Source organism: Salvelinus alpinus, chromosome 16 (genome assembly GCF_045679555.1).
Source record: "Salvelinus alpinus chromosome 16, SLU_Salpinus.1, whole genome shotgun sequence".
Lineage (NCBI taxonomy): Eukaryota > Metazoa > Chordata > Actinopteri > Salmoniformes > Salmonidae > Salvelinus > Salvelinus alpinus.
In genome coordinates, this window is record NC_092101.1 from 9,358,213 (window position 1) to 9,378,339 (window position 20,127).

The window sequence follows — 20,127 nt, forward strand, 5'->3', positions numbered from 1 at the left end:
AAAGTCACAATAATGATAGTGGATGAACTGTGTGCAGAACTTGGATTCACTTACAAGGTCTGCTTGGCACTATCATGGAAGGGCAGTCCTCATCTCTCAAGACTTGTGCAACGGACTAAACAGAGAAAAGGGGAGAGGGAGAAGAAGTCAAAGAATACCCACTTGGTGACGTCAAAGCCTCAGACTTGAGTTTTTATAAGTCGTCTGTTCCTTCGACTAATAAATTGGTCTGAATATTAAAACGTGTATTTTAGGTTAGGATGACTGGTAAGACATCCTATCATCATATCCTATGACCTTGCCATTATCCAACAGGACCATGAGCAGAGTGGGCGTGTGGCTGAGTTGACTAGGAACAGACGACTGTCTGTCATACAGTACAGAACAGACTGGTAGGGAACCCTTTCTGCTCTATCTTCTATTCCTCAGTTTAGCACTCTGCTCTGGGTACTGACTGAGTAGACAGTGTGGGTGGGAGAACCAACGATTCAGCAGTAACAGTGTGATTGTGTGATTATGAGTTCCCACACACCATCTCTCGCACTCTCCCTTCCCCCCTTTCTCTCTCTTTCTGTCTCTCTAAGTCTCATCTGAGGTGCCATGCCAGCATGTCTGACGAACATGGACCAGTATCACAGTCTGTGTCCCACAAAACCAACTCGTCAGAGCTGTGAGTGACATCAGCAGATGCCGCCTTCCTCACGCTTTTCTCTCACAGGACTTTCAAATGACATTCTCATTATGTTTCCTTTACATAGTACATTAGGCCTAGTACTTACAGAAAAACACATCCAATGATATTGCTTTGTATCATTTCTATACAACAAGATATATTCTATGCAACAACTAAATGACTCAATCTGACTCCAATAAGATTTGAATTCCTGAAGAGGAAGGGTCGCTACTATTGAACACTATTATTGATCTTATTTTAATTCCAAAAACAGAGAAAGTTCCTTTAAAGGCCCAGTGTCGTCAAAATCATGATTCTCCTGTGTTTTATATATATTTCCACTAGGGCTGTCCTCGTCTAAAACAAATCTTGGTTGACCAAAAGTCGTCTGTTCTTTCGACTAATCGATTGGTCTAAATTTTAAAACGTGTATTTTCCATGTATAAACACACCGTTTGTGATTAAATAAAATCAACTATATATATTAAGCTTATCTGATGCTTTAAGCACACTGTTTGATGAAATAAGAAACAAATTACTCAAGAGGGAGCCAAATAACAAGAAGAAAAAAACCTTAACCTGACCCGATCATCCTCCTCTCCCTCCTGCTGGCTTTCGCAGATTCTGCCGTTACTCTCCTGAAGTTGCTGGTAATAGGCTACACGAGGATTTGTCAACCTTTCTCATGTGGAATGCCAATTTATCTTACCATTTCTACCCATCTGCCTTCCAGTTATGGTTTTCATATGCACATTTTCGTGGAACTGTTTCATTTCATTCATAATAACGTCTTCATATCTCAAAATCATTGTCAAGTGGTTCATCTAAATTCTATCCAAATCTAAATCAAAGTGACACAAACCTAAAACATAACTTTCATTGCCATTGCCAATGATGATATGCCTACTCCCGCTCCGGTGCTTGACGCCGCCAGACTACTAACCACCTGTCCTTGCAACCTACATTACGCACACCTGGCAACTATCATTACAGACACCTGCTCCCCATCGTTATGCACACCTGGACTTCATCATTACTTTTAGTACTTCACCTTTATTTAGCCCTCATTAGCCTCAGTCTTCAGGCAGTATTGGTTTTGTATATCTTCATGTTCCTTGTTATTAAACTTACCAACTGCACTTGCTTCCTGACTCCCTGTGTCTTCATTACAAACAATGTAAAAAAAGCCTACATAAAGCCAACAAACAAAAACATTGCAGCCTGCAGGTAGAAAATATCCAGATAAAAATAAATATAATATAAATCACATTGGCAATGCATGGCCTGTCTGCAACAAACTTGAAGCATTGTATCAACTTGGGTCAGGCCCAAAGCTTGTGCTAGCAAACTTGCAACATTGTATAAAATATCCTGGGAGCTTATTGTCTCCTGCACCAGTGAGCTCAGGACAGACACAGTTGTAGGCTATTTTGCGCAAGGGATAAGAGGTCATTAGGCAGGCCTGTTTCATGACCTTTCCACTGGATCACAGCATGATATTTTTTCCCTTTCATGCCGAGTGGTTATTGAAAGGAAGAGCTGGAAATATTTTTCAAATACATTGAAGAACTAATGTCATTCTCAATGGATGTAAAAACAGACTTTGTTTGCTTGCTGTTTGAGGTGAAGAAAACATTACTTTGAGAAGCTCCACCACTCATTAGTGGTGGTGCGTTAAGCCAATCAGAAATACTATCAGATCCCCAAATGGGCACATTTACATGCCTACATTTGTAGCCTATAGGCCTACTTCTATGTGTAATCAGGTGCACGTCCTTACTCAACATTGACATGAGCACTCCAAACAAAAGACAATGACTAAATTGACAAAACTCGTAAATGGAATGAAATAAACCAAAAAATTGTTTCTCACAAGCATAGGTTGTGTGTTCTGCAAACAGCGTGTCCACTCCGACAATGAGAACGGTAAAAGACTGGAATAATAATATATTGAATGCATTAACAGAAATTACCGTAACCTTGTAGATTAGAAATGATAGGAATTAATGATAAAAATGTACTACTGGTGATATATGTAATGGGGAATTGATATACACTAACAATACAACGCAAACAATTCACAAAATGAAGTTATGAAAGAAACAATAAATGGGCACAAATTGTCGGGAGAGAGCGCCTTCTGCAGAGAGATGTGCATTGTGCATTTTAGCCACACTCCCCTTCTTCTTGGGCTGTGTCATCCCTACGGCCTCCGCAATGGATTTGTTTACTGAGATGGGTGCGAATCAGACAGGTTTCTTGTGTGCCATAAAATAAATATATATATATTTGCTACTGCTCCAAAAAAAAAAAATATTGGTCAACCAACAGCCTATCGACCAAACAATCAACCAGTCGACTAATTGGGGTCAGCCCTAATTGGAATAATACTGTGGAATTGTGTAAGAGCTGTCTGAAAAGACTGCCTGAAATTTCTGCCTATTTTGGTGGGATGGAGTTTTGGCCTGTCTGGTGACATCGCTAGGCGGAGAATTAGTTAATAGACCAATAAAGAGAGTTCCAAACCTCTCTGCCAATAACAGCTAGTTATCAGTTTTCCCCTCCCCACTCAGACCACTCCCAGACAGTCCTATCAAAATTCTTGCTTGCTCTTTGCCAGGAAGCTATTTTTGTTTCTTTTTGAGCATTTTCATTTAAAACAATCACAGTAATGTACTTAAACGCTCCATAGAAAATATTTTAATATTGAGATGAAAACGGCTGCGGTGGACGTGAAAAAAAAACATTACAGAAGATATCTGTTTCAGAACACTCAAGGACTTGATAAGTGAGACCATAAGTGACTGGAGGCATCAGTCTCGGTACCTTTCTAGGATTGTCGAAGCCCGGCTTGCAGAACTGCCTGTAATACTCCCAGTAGCTGTTGTTGTACCTGTAGTTGTACTGCATGTCTAGGTATGTGGCAAATCTGTCTGGGCACTTGGAGACACAGAGCTGGGAAGAGACGAGAAAGGGACAGCCAAACATGAATCAACGCTTAATGACAGAGAACAAGCGAGGGAAAACGAGCGGGAACATAATAGCATAATGTCTGCGGCGTTAAGAGGCAGCTCTCACCTGGGTTGTAGGGCACTGGAGGTTAATGAGAACGGCAGGATTGGCACATTGCAATATGTTGAAGTAGAATAATATGGCTTTGTTGCTGTAACCACAGGGAAATGGAGAGAATAGTCATTAGTTTCCCAACACGAAGACAATGACAGTTTTATTAGCGAACGCTGAGGACAAACGTTGTATTGAAAATCTAACAGCAGATTGATCTGTCTGTCAAACAGTGTGTAAAAACACAGGGAGCAGGAAAGTCCGTGGTGATTGTTAATGCTTCTTTATAAAGCGATTTTCATACACGGTGCGCAAAGCACTCAATAAACTAAATATTACAGACTAATACAACTAGTAGGCAGCCAGTGTGATGCAGGAAAACCTATAGAAAAACTATACTCAGATTATATTGACAAAGAATACCTATAAGGAGCAGATCAGCCTACGATTGTCATAACAGGACGCACAACTGCAACGTGTTTCAACTATAGTCTTCTTCAGTCAACGTTGCTCCTTATTTGTATTATTATAAATCTAACTTGCATATAATTCAACAACAACAAAAAATCCTGCATCATACTGGCCACCTACTTGTTTTCTTTACTGGATTACCTGCCATTTAGGGGGCCTACCTTCCACTGTCCTCAACTCACTGAGACTAATACTACTGACATGCTGAGGCCGGATATTAAATCGTAGGGAAAAGCAGTTTCTCTGCATTATGTTTTGTCTCAGATTGTTTGTGTCGTATTGCAGGTGTCAAAAGTGTTGAAGCCGACACCTCCCAAGAGGCTTTGTATCTCTTCCAAGTGCACTAAAAGATTGGCATCTTTCTTTATACTCACGCGTTGGGGGTCCCCTGTTGTCCACAGAACTGTCCATGGCTGTCAGTAGGGTAGACCACCTTCCTGGGGTCGCCATGGATCCAGGCTGCAACCAGACAAACGGCCGCATCATTAGCCTCATTCCCTGGCCCTTCAACTGTCAATCACTCTGTGCATTTATGAGTCAGTGACAGGACCTCCCTGGCTGTGTGTGCATGGGAATATTCTGCCCGCCTGTAACACACACTAACATAATCACTTCCGAATAAAAAAGCAGGTCAAACGGGATCAAAAGGTAGACTCCTATTATGAATCACAATCAGAAAAGCCAGATATGAAAAGATTAGCGAGTCAAGCTGAGAGCTGGCTGTTCAGCAATTACAGGACAACCTGAAAACCTTGTGAGACTACCCTTACAGAATACAGAGAGATAATATGAGTGAAAACCACTGGGTTGTTACAAAGTGTAACTTTGTATAAAAAAATAAAATACGTTTTGATTTCAACTACTTTTAACATTGTCATAAAGAGCACATGTTTAACTTCATAACTTTCCCATCTCAAGAGGTTATATTTTAAAAATGACTTCAGTAAGTGCCTGTTAAGTGCCATATAAAGTAACAGCCAAAAATCCCCTTGTGACAGGGGGAATGGAAGCTTGATTTGTGCAACAGGGAGAGACAATTGAATGCAATACATTTAATTGTAAAAAAAATAAAGTGCCTATGGGTTACAGGGTTTACGTATTATGGTCAGTTTTCCATCACAAAACACCAGAAAATGGCCAAAAAGGGTAAAACCAGCTCACCTGCTTTTACACGATGATTTGACTATTAGATGTTCAATGTTTCGTTAGAAAATATATTATATTATTTTAAAAAGGAACAGTTTACTCATATTAAATCGAGAGTTCTGCTTACGTCACAGGGTTGACCTTAAAATTAGTCACTAATCACATTAAATAAATAATAATATTTTAGAAATGACTTTGTCAAGGCAACAAAATAACTAGGGTATAACAACAATGGTGAAAACTTGTTGACATCTTGGGATTAAGCGGGTTAAAATCTCCCTAGAAGTCACAGAAGGTGCCCGGAGGGACATGTAAAAATGCTGAAATGTGGCACTTTAGCAAGTCTTTATACATTTAAAAAATCTGATTTGTTGAATTTTCCTTGAGGTCTATATTAAAAGTGCACTATATTAAAAAGGGCACTTCAAAGTCTTTTCAAATTCAATATTGGTGCACAATTTTTATTTTAAATATCAAAGTAATGCAAAAAGCTCTCTTCATGGAATGACGCCACCAACAAAACCAAGGCCAAGGTCACCCAATTATTGGAATACTCTTTCAACACCAGTCTGTATCTTTTGAGACTACTCTGAAATTCAATCCAAGCTGCAAATTTGTTTTTCTAACCTGTTCAAGACATTAACAGAAAATAATTACTTTAGAGGACAAGGCATTCTATTCCTATTCCCTTTCTAGCCAACGACACTGTACCTGCCTCACCCAATAGTCCGGATAAAACAGAGAGTTTATGCATGAGGAAGACCACGGGCGAGGAGAAAGAATGAAAAGCTGTTCACGTAATTGCAAACACGCCAGCGTCTATTTGAAGTCACCTCCATTTTCATGGCTCTGGCTCTCTTAAAGTAATTGGGCAACAGACAGTCCTTCCTCTGCCCAGACTGAGACGTGACTCCACTGCACACGGGAGTCAGAAGGGCAGCACTTTGAGAAAAGACAGCCGATTTGACTAATTTAGGGTGTGTGTGTGTGTGTGTGGGGGGGGGGGGGGCTTTTGTGTGTGTGTGTGTGTGTGTGTGTGTGTGTGTGTGTGTGTGTGTGTGTGTGTGTGTGTGTGTGTGTGTGTGTGTGTGTGTGTGTGTGTGTGTGTGTTCGGTTTTACTATCCTTCTGGTTCTCACAAGGAAAAAGTATATTTTAGGCTTAGGGGTAGGCTTTAAGGTTAGGGTTAGAATTAGGGTTAGGGTTAGGGGTAAGGTTTAGGAGATAGGGTTTTGAATGGGAATCAATTGTTTGGTCCCCACAAGAATAGTAAAACATGTGTGCACGTGTGTGTGCACCTGTGTGTGTTTAAGCATGCATGTCTGTGTCTGTACAGACTGAGGTGTGTGCGTGTGAGGAGAGTCACATGATTGATTCCAATCTACTGAGAGGAACACACTGCAGTAGGCCTGCGTTTACATCGTCACGCACAACTACTCTAAGTCCCTTAAAAGGAATGGAGGCCATAGGATGTCACCCATAACTCTGGAGAACATGGTCAAACCCCCAATCAAGAGATTAGACGCACAGATTAGGGAGATGCCATTCAGTAACCTCAGAAAGTGACTCACATAAAATCATTAGACTCTGATGTTGCTGACTCCCACTCATTAAGAAAGGGGTCTGTCTCTGGGGAAATTCAAGTACTCATATTTCCACCTCCCACACACTTCACAATACCAGAGGCTCTGTTGCTCAATGCAAAACGGGATCCAATACAAAACGTTATCTAGCATTTAAATGGCAACGCAGTCGGTGACACGCAGTTCGAATCCCCGAGCCAAAAAAGAAATTGCTCCCTGGGCGCCGATGACGTGAACATCGATCAAGGCAGCCCCCCGCACCTCTCTGATTCAGAAGGGTTGGGTTAAATGCAGAAGACACATTTTGGTCGAATGCATTTCCCTTTCCCTTCCCCACCCAAAGACTTTGTCAAGATGAGAGCTAGGCAAGCAGAAACTCATGAACGCAGACGAATGCACACACACACACACACACTACATTTACATGGGACGTCGACTCGCACAACGTGGAGCATCATCATAGGGTGGGCTGTGGTGTTGCGAAACCAACATGTCTGATGAAATAAGCAGCAGCATGACAACTCACCCACGGTGCCCAGAGCGATGTAGCCGAGGATGAAGATGACGAATACGACACAGCACACCACATCCGTGCAGCCCCTGGAGACAAGACAAAGAAAGAGGGACAGAAGGAGTGAGAAAAGAGAGAAAGAGTGTCAATTAGATGAGCCTAGTACCAAGGGCTCTGCCCTTGCCATGGCATCCCTGACAGTGGGCTTGTACTTGAGCTCCTAAACTGGGTGCAGCATTTGCCACCTGACAAGACCAGGTGGCATCTCAAGACACAGGGCTCAGAGAAAAACATTCCGAGCTCCAATTTCTAATGAGACATGCTCCAACCCCCAGAGTTTATGCTCTCCACAGAGATCCCTCCAACAGAGGTTTTGAAGGTTGGATTGCACAATAGTATGTTACATCTCTGCTTTAGAGAGGGGAGGCTCTCTCTCACACAGCTGGGGTTTCTCCTCCTGTCCACATATAAGAAGTCCTCTCTCGTCTCTCACACTTCTCTCACCCCAGAGGAGCTGTCAGCCTTGCCCCGCCTTGGCCCCGTCTTCAAAAACCCTCCCCAACTTCCACCCTGTGGTGTCCCCTCAGAGCAAGTACAATCCAAGTCTGAACTTTATCATACAGAGCATGCTCTGTGAAGGCTACAATAAGGAACTACACACCCAAAAGTAAGACATTCAAGCCCTCGTGCTTTAAACACTCCTCGTTCATCCCCAGGAAGAAAGCCTGTGTCGAGTGGAGGCCAGAGGCAGTTCTGCTGTGGTGCTCCTTTGAGGTAGCTGCTTGTCCTTGTTTTGTATGCAGCGTGGTGGCACCATAGACTCCACGAGCAGCACATACGCACATTGCTTTTGAGCCTCCGAACACCATTTTGTGATTAAATAGCAGATGGTCCCGCGGTGCTCAGGCCACTGATGCACGTAGAATATCAATTTCATTGCAATGGATATTAAAAAGGATAAACTACTTAGATAGAGACATACACAGAAACAAATATGCTGCAGTTGCACAGTTCAATCTTTGCATCACAAATGATCCAGGATTGTGCTGTTGCTACTAAGCAGAATGATCATAGCCCTACATAAATACTGTAGGTAATTGCAACTGGATTTGCATTCCATGCTAATGAGTTGTATTGGTGAAAATGGGGCTTGTTGAGTTCAACATTAGTGAAGATTTAGATTCCTTTCCCAGTTAAAAATGGCTGAGATCCAGAACTACAGTACCTATAATAAACGTATTTCTCACTGCCGAATTAAAATGGGCCTATTATTACCAATCTCATCTGAATTACATGGGCTTGATTGCAACAAACAGTCAGAACTTAACATGCTCCTGCAGGTTAACGCTGGATTCCTTTAAATCAAATCCAAATGTATTTGTCACAACAGGTATTCGGCGCATGTCAACTGTGAAATGCTTACTTACAAGCCCTTCACCAACAATGAAGTTCAAGAAATAGAGTTAAGAAAATATTTACTAAATAAATTAAATAAATAAATTAAATAAAAAGTAACAAAAAAATAACAATAACGAGGCTATATCCAGGGGGTCCCGGTACCGAGTCAATGTGTGGGGGTACAGGTTGGTCGAGGTAATTTGTACATGTAGGTAGGTGTAAAGTGACTATGCACAGATAATAAACAGCAAGTAGCAGCAGTGTAAAAACAAAGGGGGTCAATGTAAATAGTGGCCATTTGATTAATTGTTCAGCAGTCTTATGGCTTGGGGGTAGAAGCTGTTAAGGAACCTTTTGGACCTAGACTTGGCGCTCCGGTACCGCTTGCCATGCGGTAGCAGAGAGACCAGTCTATGGACTTGGGTGACTGGATTCTTTGACAATTTTTGGACCTTCCTCTGACACCGCCGAGTATATAGGTCCCGGATGGCAGAAAGCTTGGCCCCAGTAATGTACTGGGCCATACACCCTACCCTTTGTAGTGCCTTGCGGTCGAAGGCCGAGCAGTTGCCATACCAGGCGGTGATGCAACCGGTCAGGATGCTCTCGATGGTGCAGCTGTAGAACTTTGAGGATCTGGGGACCCATGCCAAATCTTTTCAGTCTCTAGAGGAGGAAAACATGTTGTCGTGCCCTATTCACGACTGCCTTGGTGTGTTTGGACCATGATAGTTTGTTGGTGATGTGGACACCAAGGTACTTGAAACTCTCGACCCGCTCCATTACAGCCCCGTCGATGCTAATTGTCCTGTAGTCCACAATCAGCTCCTTTGGCTTGCTCAAAATGAGGGAGAGGTTGTTGTCCCTATAGGCTGTCTCATCGTATTTATTTTTTATTTTACTTATTTTTATTTCACCGTTATTTAACCAGGTAGGCCAGTTGAGAACAAGTTCTCATTTACAACTGCGACATGGCCAATATAAAGCAAAACAGTGTGACAAAAACAACAACACAGAGTTACAAACAAACGTACAGTCAATAACACAATAGAAAAATCTATGTACAGTGTGTGCAAAAGTAGAAGAGTAGGGAGGTAAGGCAATAAATAGGCCATAGAGGCAAAATAATTACAATTTAGCATTAACACTGGAGTAATAGATGCAGATGATGATGTGCAAGTAGAGATACTGGGGTACAAAAGAGCAAGAGGATAAATAACAATATGGGGATGAGGTAGTTGGGTGTGCTATTTACAGATTGGCTGTGTGCAGGTACAGTGATCGGTAAGCTGCTCTGACAGCTGATGCTTAAAGTTAGAGAGGGAGATATGACTCCAGCTTCAGTGATTTTTGCAATTCGTTCCAGTCATTGGCAGCAGAGAACTGGAAGGCGGCCAAAGGAAGTGTTGGCTTTGGGGATGACCAGTGAAATATACCACTATGGTGTTGAAAGCTGAGCTTTAGTCAATTAACAGTATTCTCACATAGGTGTTCCTTTTGTCCAGGTGGGAAAGGGCAGTGTGGAGTGCGATTGAGATTGCATCATCTGTGGATCTTTTGCGGCGGGATGCGAATTGGAGTGGGTCTAGGGTTTCTGGGATTATGGTGTTGATGTTAGTCATGACCTGCCTTTCAAAGCATTTCGTGGCTACTGACGTGAGTTCTACTGGGTGCTAGTCATTTAGGTAGGTTACTTTCGCTTTCTCGGGCACATGGACTATGGTGTTCTGCTTGAAACATGTACACTACCGTTCAAAAGTTTGGGGTCACTGAGAAATGTCCTTGTTTTTGAAAGAAATGTTTTAAAAATTGTCCATTAAAATAACAGCAACTTGATCAGAAATGCAGTGTAGACATTGTTAATGTTGTAAATGACTACTGTAGCTGGAAATGGCAGATTTTTAAAATGGAATATCTACATAGGCGTACAGAGGCCCATTATCAGCAACCATCACACCTGTGTTCCAATGGCACGTTGTGTTAGCTAATCCAAGTGTATCATTTTAAAAGGCTAGAAAACCATTTTGCAATTATGTTAGCACTATTAAAACTTTTTTTTTTTTTTTTTTTTTTTTTTAACAGCTGAAAACTGTTGTTCTGATTAAATAAGCAATAAAACTGGCCTTCTTTAGACTAGTTGAGTATCTGGAGCATCAGCATTTGTGGATTTGATTACAGGGTCAAAATGGCCAGAAACAAATAACTTTCTTCTGAAACTCGCCAGTCTATTCTTGTTCTGATAAATGAAGGCTATTCCATGCGAGAAATTGCCAAGAAACTGAAGATCTCGTACAACGCTGTGTACTACTCCCTTCACAGAACAGCGCAAACTGGCTCTAACCAGAATAGAAAGAGGAGCAGGAGGCCCCGGTGCACAACTGAGCAAGAGGGCAAGTACATTAGTGTCTAGTTTGAGAAACATACGCCTCACAAGTCCTCAACTGACAGCTTCATTAAATAATACCTGCAAAACACCAGTCTCAATGTCAACAGTGAAGAGGCATCTCCAGGATGCTGGCCTTCTAGGCAGAGTTCCTATGTTCAGTGTCTGTGTTCTTTTGCACATCTTAATATTTTATTTTTCTTGGCTAGTCTGAGATATGGCTTTTTCTTTGCAACTTTACCTAGAAGGCCAGCATCTCGGAGTTGCCTCTTCACTGTAGATGTTGAGACTGGTGTTTTGCGGGTACTATTTAATGAAGCTGCCAGTTGAGGACTTGTGGCATTGCACATGGTGATCTTAGGCATGTGTGCGGCTGCTCGGCCATAGAAGCCCATTTCATGAAGCTCCCGATGAACAGTTCTTGTGCTGACGTTGCCTCTAGAGGCAGTTTGGAACTCTGTAGTGAGTGTTGCAAACGAGGACAGACGATTTTTATGCGCTTCAGCACTCGGCGGTCCCGTTCTGTGAGCTTGAGGCTGAGCCATTGTTGCTCCTATGTCACACCCTGATCTGTTTCACCTGTCTTTGTGATTGTCTCCACCCCCTCCAGGTGTCGCTCATCTTCCCCATTTTCCCCTGTGTATTTATACCTGTGTTCTCTGTTTGTCTGTTGCCAGTTTGTCTTGTTTGTTCAAGTCAACCAGGGTTGTGTCTCTGCTCCTGCTTTTCCCAGTCTCTCTTTTCTCGCCCTCCTGGTTTTGACCCTTGCCTGTCCTGACTCCGAGCCCACCTGCCTGACCACTCTGCCTGCCCCTGCCCCTGAGCCTGCCCCTGACCTGTACCTTTGCTCCCCTCTGGATTACCAACCTCTGCCATACCCTGACCCTGAGCCTGCCTTCCGCCCGGTACCGTTGCCCCACCTCTGGTTTACTGACGCCTGCCTGCCTTGACCCGTCTATTGCCTGCCCCTGTTGGAATATTAAACTATTGTCAATTCGACGTGTCTGCATCTGGGTCTTACCTTCATACCTGACATCCTAGGCGTTTCCACTTCACAATAACAGCACTTACAGTTGACCGGGACAGCTCTAGCAGGGCAGAAATTTGATAAACTGACTCGTTGGAAAGGTGGCATCCTATGACTGTGCCACATTGAAAGTCACTGAGCTCTTCAGTGACGCCATTCTACTGCCAATGTTTGTCTGTGAAGATTGCATGGCTGTGTGCTCAAATAGCCGAATCCACCAAATAGCCAAATTCACATACTTTTTTATATGGAATGCAACAACATTGATAGACAATTAAAATGTAATTATAAAACAAAACACTTTGCAACAGTTTCTTTGGTTAAGATAACGATTTCCAAATAATAAGAAATTACTCTTCCTACCACATTTCTTTCCAATTCAGAAATCCACGTTACGAAATCGGTGACGGATGATGGTTGCAATTGACATCAGCTGTGCGGGTGATTTTAGAACGTAATGATGGTTTAACGAGAGATCAGCTGGTGATAATCTAGTGGCCATCAGTGATTGCAATTTTCCCATTAAGACCCGATCCTTAATTGTGAATGTCCAATTTGAGATATCTCTCCAAATGACATTGCCCATAAATCCCCTCCAGCTAATAGCTGACCCATAGACCATCTGTTCAGATCTGCATTACCCTGTCAAAGACCATTACCCTCAAAAATCCTGACCGTAAATCAGATTTGATGGAATAGACTCAAGGAATGACACAAGTCTATAACATGATGGTTATGGAACTGAGACTTTAAAGGCTAAGCCATATTTCACAAAGAAACCCAGTCCAAGGGAGCCGAGGCGGAAAATGTCTCCATCCTCACACCGACAACATTCCTGTAGAGACAATGTGATACAGTGTGAAGTGGACCTGCGGTGCCCAAGGCACTGCCGGCTCTAATATTAAACACGGTATTAAAAAGAGGCAGACGAGGGACTACTTTTCCATTTCATTCAAAAGACAAGGAACAAGAGCTGTCGAGGTTGCCATGGTGAGGACTGAATTTCTCAGTGTCCATTAGGAGTTGAGTCAGGTAGTGTAGCGGACCAGAGGGCAGCTAGGAATCATGGGTGATTAGTCGATGAGATCCCAGGGGGTGGGACCCTGAAGCAGACCTTCTGTCACCTCTTCACTGTGTTACCGTGAAGTGAGTCTCCACTGTCTTCTACCCAAACCCCCAGGGCCTAGAGACTTCCTTGCTGATGACAAGCATACCCATAATATGACGCAGCCACCACCATGCTGAAAATATGAAGAGGTACTCAGCAGAGTATGTGAGCGGAGTTGAGCAGTCAGAAATCCCGCTTATCGCTCATGGAGTGGTGCTTTCCGGTGCTCCAAGTCCTTTCCAACTGCACCGCGAAAAACCGCTCCTCGCTCACAGGGGGAAAAAAATGCCACTCCAAATGTGTTCGAATCATTAAAAAATCACAATTTAACCAACACCCATCTATTTTTGTGACTACCTGGACCTACCATCTGGTTTTGAAGTATTGAAACCAAACTGTACGACTTGAATGAAAAGTATTTTCATTAAAAACAGGAAAAGGTGACTAAGAAGCACTCATCATTTCAAATAGGCTACATTAAACAGTAGAGACTACCTATTAAGGCAAAGGCAAAGCTAGCACTACAGAGCTAATACAGAACAACCTTTGAGTCAGGTGAACGCTGAAAGGAAGCTGGTAAACGAGACTAAAAAAACTAGGTCTCTTTCTCTCATCTCTGTGACGCAAACGCAGCCCGCCTGCAAATGTGGTCCAATGCCAAATCCCAGTCATAGTCTAAAAGTCTTAGGTCTCCATAGCTGAACCAAAAGCTGTCGGCTAGAACCATTTCCTTTCCCCTGCTGGGTGGGTATGTATGTGTGCTGCTACTCTAAGTGCTGTGAGGCTGTGGGTACCGGCTGGCATTCCTGTCAGTGACATGTGAAGCTCTGTGACAGAGTGTTCTATTCGTAAAGCTGACTCCACTTGGGGAGCCATGGCTGCCATGGCTGTGGTGGTGATGACCGGTCGACGCTGCCACAGAATAGCGTGGCTGCAGTTCTGGTGTGTCACCATTGGCCGCCTGTTTCCACCACATAATGAGAATTAACAGGGAGAGAGTTTGGGAGAGAGGGGTAGAGATAATGGATTCCCACATGTTAGAACGCACCGGGAAGTTTCTCAAGGTCTGGAGAGCCAATAGATATAGCAGTAGAAGGCACAGGGGTAGTAGAAGGACAAATTTACAGTCCATGTATGTGTCTTGACTAAAAGGTGTGCAGTCCACTATTCAGGCCGGGACGATACCGGTATCGGGATATTTTTTTCAAGGCAGAAATGAAAACAAAGCAGACCTTCTGTATCTAAAATATTGTGTGCTGTAGCTTGGAAAATAAATAAATGTGACTCTGGATGACAACATGATGTTGGTTTCCAACATTAAGGCTGTTTTCCTAAAGAATTTAAATCTGCTTCGCATTTTGTTTCCTTGCCACGATACTAATGGGAATCCTGATACTGGTATCGTGCCGGCCCTAGTCAATGGCATTATTCAATTCATACATTATTCAGATGTACTTTATGGATTGATTTATCACCCGTACCGCAGCATAATGGAAGCCGGAATTATTCAGAGCTACAATGCATCTCCATTTTCTCTACTCTTTGGAGGACTGTTCAATAACCACAGATACAGACTTAATTTAGGCAGTGAGCTTCTGAGACAAAAAGACAACCGGAGGAGAGTCAGTTCTCTCTCAGTTCTCATTTAAAAACACCTCTAAGCCAAATAAACATCAAAGTGTCTTCACTTTAGTCCACAGCTATAGGAGAAAAACGAGCTGGAGAGGGTGAGATAAAGGCCCGGGGGGGGGGGGGGGGGGGGGACCGGAACATGCTTTCCCCACCAGTGTATGAAGCTGGTCTTGAATATGTCTATTCTACGCAGTATGAAGTAATGATACGCTTCAGGGCAGATATTAGTGGTGTAAAGAGTAAAACCACGAAGTGGAAAGGCTATAAGACATACACAGCTGCATCCTAAATTGGTAATTGAGCAATCTTGTTTACCATGTTGTCTTGTGGGATGGCAGACTCAAGTGAGAGCCAATGACAATCCAAACAAATGTAAACAAGACACAGCAACAGGACATTGGTATATGTACGAGATAAAGCCAGGCATTCAAATAAAAAGGACGTAGCCAGGTTATACGTGAATGGTATATGTGGAAAGAAGTACTTAATTGGCTGCTTCCCTGTGATATATGAGTTTGTGTTCCACCGGTCTCCCAGGCTGGTTAACAATGCGTGTCATTGGGCTAACGCCAGCCGATCGTGTGACTAACAGCTATTGATCTGTGTGATGTAGCGAAGACAGCTGCCAGCACTCAGCCTCCCTCTCTGTTAACAGTGCCTGACAAATTATCAATCCGTCAACAGTGAGTGACGTGCAAAAAAAGCTTATGAAACAATAAGGTCCATATTTTCATTTGGGGGGGAAAAAAGAATAATATAAGATGTGTCGTGGTTTTGATGGAGTGCACAATTCAATTCTATGGCAGATTGAGAAGATGACTATAGGCCTATCTTTGGCGCAAATCAAAAAGAGAGAGAGAGAGATAAAAACTTTGGGGAATAACTAGCAATACGCTGTTGAACGTCCATCATGGAGTCAATCACAAGCGTATTACTGAACATGTTTCTATTGCTTCCTCATGCAAGGGAAGTTGGAGGAGACCAGAGGATACAGTACCTGTTATGGATAGGTCCTCTGAAGCCCGGGTCAAACTTGCGCGGCTCACCTGTAGGCGAAGCAGATCATTGCACGGTTAGCCTCTAACATGCAAAACAACTGTGCCCCCTTGGTGAACAACTAGGCTTAGAAACAGGAACATCCAGAGTAAATCTCCAATAACCAGACAAGTGACGTCATGTAAGAGAGCAAATGATAAGTTGTTGCATGTAGACTCAGACTATAGAGCAGAAACTGTCCTCGAGAAACATACGATAACTGCACATGTCATTACTGACAGGAATGCTCATGGTGATCAATGAGAGAGTAAAACAACAGCACATCTACCTGTAGTCATAACATTGTGTCTGGTCCTGTCCTGCAATAAACATAACATGCAACTGCCTGGGAGGGCACTAACTAGGTCAGTTCACAGCTCCTCTCTGTGTACTGTGTCCAAAATGGCACCCTATTCCCTATATAGTGCACCACTTTTTTTTACCAGGACCCATAGGGCTCTGGTTAAAAGCAGTGGACTATGTCGGGAATAGGGTGCCATTTTGGGACGCCTCTGTAGCTGTACTGAGGTGCTAACATGATGCCAAGCTACTATAGATCAGGGGTTCCCAAACTCAGCACTGGGGAACATCCCACGTCTATTTCTGTCTAATACTCTGCACACAAGCCTCTTGTTGGTGGAAGGCTTATTTCCTGCAATCCTACATATTTTGTCATAGGGTGAACAGAACATTTTGCCGTTTTAAAGCTAATTGTCTTGCATTTTGCCATGTCGTACGTGTATTCATGTGATATTTGAGTGACTCAAACATTACAACAAAATCTATGGACTTAAAAAACATTAGCTGACATAGGCTAGTTGTTCTGGACATTTCTGACAAGTTATAAATAGCTCTCTAAGGTATGCAATGACTGACACGACAAGAGGAAAACTGATGATGCATTACCCAATTTCAAAATTGCACCTTGTGCATTCTACGATTACACCTTTCAAGAGTAAGTTGAAAGACGGACTGAGTCCCACCCCACAGTTTGGGAACCACTGCTACAGATAACAGAAAGTTCTGTGTTTCACACAGAGCCTTTGGGGGTTTATAAATCATCTAATTTTACTGCACAGAAGCACAGAAGGCATATCTGGGTCACTGCACAGGAATCTCCACTTGACCCTGTAAATGTTATCAGTCCCACTTTAAACCCACTATACACCACCCCACGTAGCCCTCCTAAAAATCTGGTTGTGTGTGTGTGTGTGTGCATGCGCACGTGTGTGCCTGTTGCGTGTATACGAGTGTGTGTGTCGACGTGTATGCCCACACGTGTGTGTGTCGACGTGTATGCCCACACGTGTGTGTGTATGCATAATGCATATGTTTGCTAGTGCCCCCATGGAGTTGCAGTATGAACGGTTCCTGTGAGCACATTCATCATCACACAGAGTGTAATTTCTCAGAGCAGCATGAGTGGGCTTATCTCCCATCTGCCTGTCTCTGAAGACTTGCTTCTGCTCTGAGAGATACAGCTCACTTGGCAGAACCCAGCACCATGGATACTGTACTATGCACTTGCCCTCCTAACTGAGCACTCATTAATCACTGGATGTCATTGGCTGAGACGGAGAGAGAGTGAGAAAGACGCATGGAATTGCTCTTACGTTGATGATCAATCCCATGGCTGTGATGTTCATCATTTCTGGTTTAAGACATTCTCTCAGCAGCACTGTTAGGATATTCAGGGATAACATTCGGAAGAGTCATTAGTTAATTAGCATAACATTCGGAAGAGCCATTAGTTATTTAGCAGATGCTTTAATCCGAAGCGATGTACAGAATGTAAAGTATCAGATCCAAGGGGATTGAACCCATAACCCGTGCGAGAGAAACACTATAATCCAAACCACTGAGTATGCAGCCTATTGTTCTGTACTGCTCTAGAGTTATGCACTGCTGTTGTGTTTTGATTCTAAATAAAAGATGGGACCTTGGAGGATTTCTTGGATAAATCTGCATCTCTCAGCCAAGGACACGTAGACACAGGACCAGGTGCAGTCGTAGTTGACGTGTGTTAATAGCCTGGTCATGTTTTGCATGACAATGACCACAGGAGTTTGCAAGACAGCCCAAACAGATCTGGGACCAGGCTAATGTGTTACCGCCTTATAGAGCACATTTACTTATTTTAATTGGCAAACTACATCGATATGATTGAGACACAGATGTACTATGGCAGTATGCTTTAGCCTGCCATGTTCCAAGACCTGAAGGTCATGACAGCAACACCATCTATTTCCTCAGGCAAAAGCAGCAAAAAAAAACTCTGCATTACATCAGTGCAAGATGTAGGAATGGGACCCAGGACACCTGCACCAGCATGATGCTATAGACCTGGGGTTTTCAAACTGGGATCCGCAGACGAGGTACTGCAGGGGGCCCAATATTTTATTTGGGGGGGGGATTTTGTATGTGGACATTATTATTTTATGACCATCACTAGCTGCAACAGAATACCTTCGTGGATAGCCTTTTTATGTCTCTGCATCCAGGAAATTACAGTCATTGGAGCAAAGTTTTTTTTTTTGTACAGAAAATTCTTAGGCAGGTCGTCTAGGTGTTCCTTTTAAAGGATGGAAAATCTGTCTATCTTACTATCTTTGAAAACTAAAGCCTCGTTCACACTGCAGGCCTTAATGGTCAAATCAGTTTTCCTTCTCAAATCCTTTTTCTTAGAAGTGACCAAATCGTATGTGTGTGTTCTGACAGCAGTCCTTTGCTGACATGGCTATGCTAGTTGTCATGGTAACGATGGGTCCGTGCACAGTGGTGTAGGCTGATTTATGGTGGTGCTCGTGCTTCCTATCACTCAGAAGTTATGTAGCAAGCTAAGGTGACAACAATGCCTGTCATGGACATTTCCCAGTTGCTTTGAAGGTTTAAAATCATAGTGTGATAATGATCTGACTTACGAAACAAGTCCTTTTTGGCTAGCCACAGCAGTCAACTAGCTAGCTGGGTAGATGCTTAGCTTTCTAGCACATTCCCTATTTGTTTGTGAACAATTAACAAGCTAGTTAACTACCACATGTCCTCGTCAAACTGTCAACAGAGTAGCTAGCAAGCAACAAGATATTCCAAATAACAGTCTAAAAACCACTTGAGGGACAAATATATCCGATTGGCCAGGAATCAGATTTGTATCTGACTTCAAACAACCTATGAAGTTGGTTTTAAAATGTGGCTTAAAATATCAGATTCCATGTGCTTTTTGGCTGTTCAGACTTCAAGAAAAAGAACAGTTTTGAATTGAATATGATTTTTTTTTAATATGATTTGAGTCACTTCAAACTGCCAATAAGAACAAGGCTTTACAGTCAAATAAAAGCTAGACACTCAGGGAGAATCAAAAGCGGCGGAACATAGCATTAGCCATGGCAAAATGCATAGAATTGCAGGAAATGAGCTTTAAAACTGCAAAATTGTCTCTCAGCTCCATGCCAAACTGTTTAGAATTGCTGGAAATGATCTTTACAACAGCAACATTTTCTCTACACCGCCAAGATACCTTTCTAGCTAATAGACTTAGATGTTAGTTTATACTTCCTCTTCCAATGAACTGTGCGGAGGTCAAAATAATGACACTGTCTACCAAATCTATTCATTTGAAATGTTGATTACTTATTTGCCATTAACATTCACTTCATGACAAGACAAGAAGTGACTTTATTTTGTTGATAACATGATGGGGGTCCCGGGGTTGCCGGTTTGCCTGTGTGGGGGGTCCCTGGGCAAGAAAAGTTTGAAATCCCCTGCTATAGACACTTCCAACAGAACTTTCACAGCCAGTTCAAGTAACTGGCAATGACTATTGGCCAAACAGATTCACCATTGACAATTCCTACAGTATATGGCTTCAGAGTAGATATTGAAAGTGGGTTCTGTGCAGTAGGAGATTGGTTGGATCTGTGTCAGCACTTCCGCATGGCGTATGATACTAATAGAAACTTGCTACCTCTCTGTGATGCATCATTAGTTGCCTTAAGTTGCTTTTATATCCCGGTGGATGTTCTTACAAACCGGCGGCTGGCCGGTTGCATCACATTAACTCATATCAGAGCTAATTAGAGCTCCAGCTGCCGGGGGTTG

At 42.8% G+C, this 20,127-nt stretch overlaps 1 protein-coding gene across 3 annotated transcripts in view; it reads right to left on the minus strand.

Annotated features, from left to right (window-relative positions):
- The window catches only part of LOC139540742 (choline transporter-like protein 5-B), a 61,263-nt gene that overhangs the window by 15,220 nt on the left and 25,916 nt on the right, over positions 1-20,127 (minus strand). For all 3 annotated transcript variants that reach the window (XM_071344666.1, XM_071344667.1, XM_071344665.1), the window contains exons 2-7: positions 15,992-16,040; positions 7,462-7,535; positions 4,582-4,666; positions 3,752-3,836; positions 3,500-3,628; positions 55-115 (exon numbers count right to left, since the gene is read on the minus strand). In XM_071344666.1, coding sequence (XP_071200767.1) covers positions 55-115; positions 3,500-3,628; positions 3,752-3,836; positions 4,582-4,666; positions 7,462-7,535; positions 15,992-16,040 — 483 coding nt within the window. The remainder of the gene's footprint in view (positions 1-54; positions 116-3,499; positions 3,629-3,751; positions 3,837-4,581; positions 4,667-7,461; positions 7,536-15,991; positions 16,041-20,127) is intronic.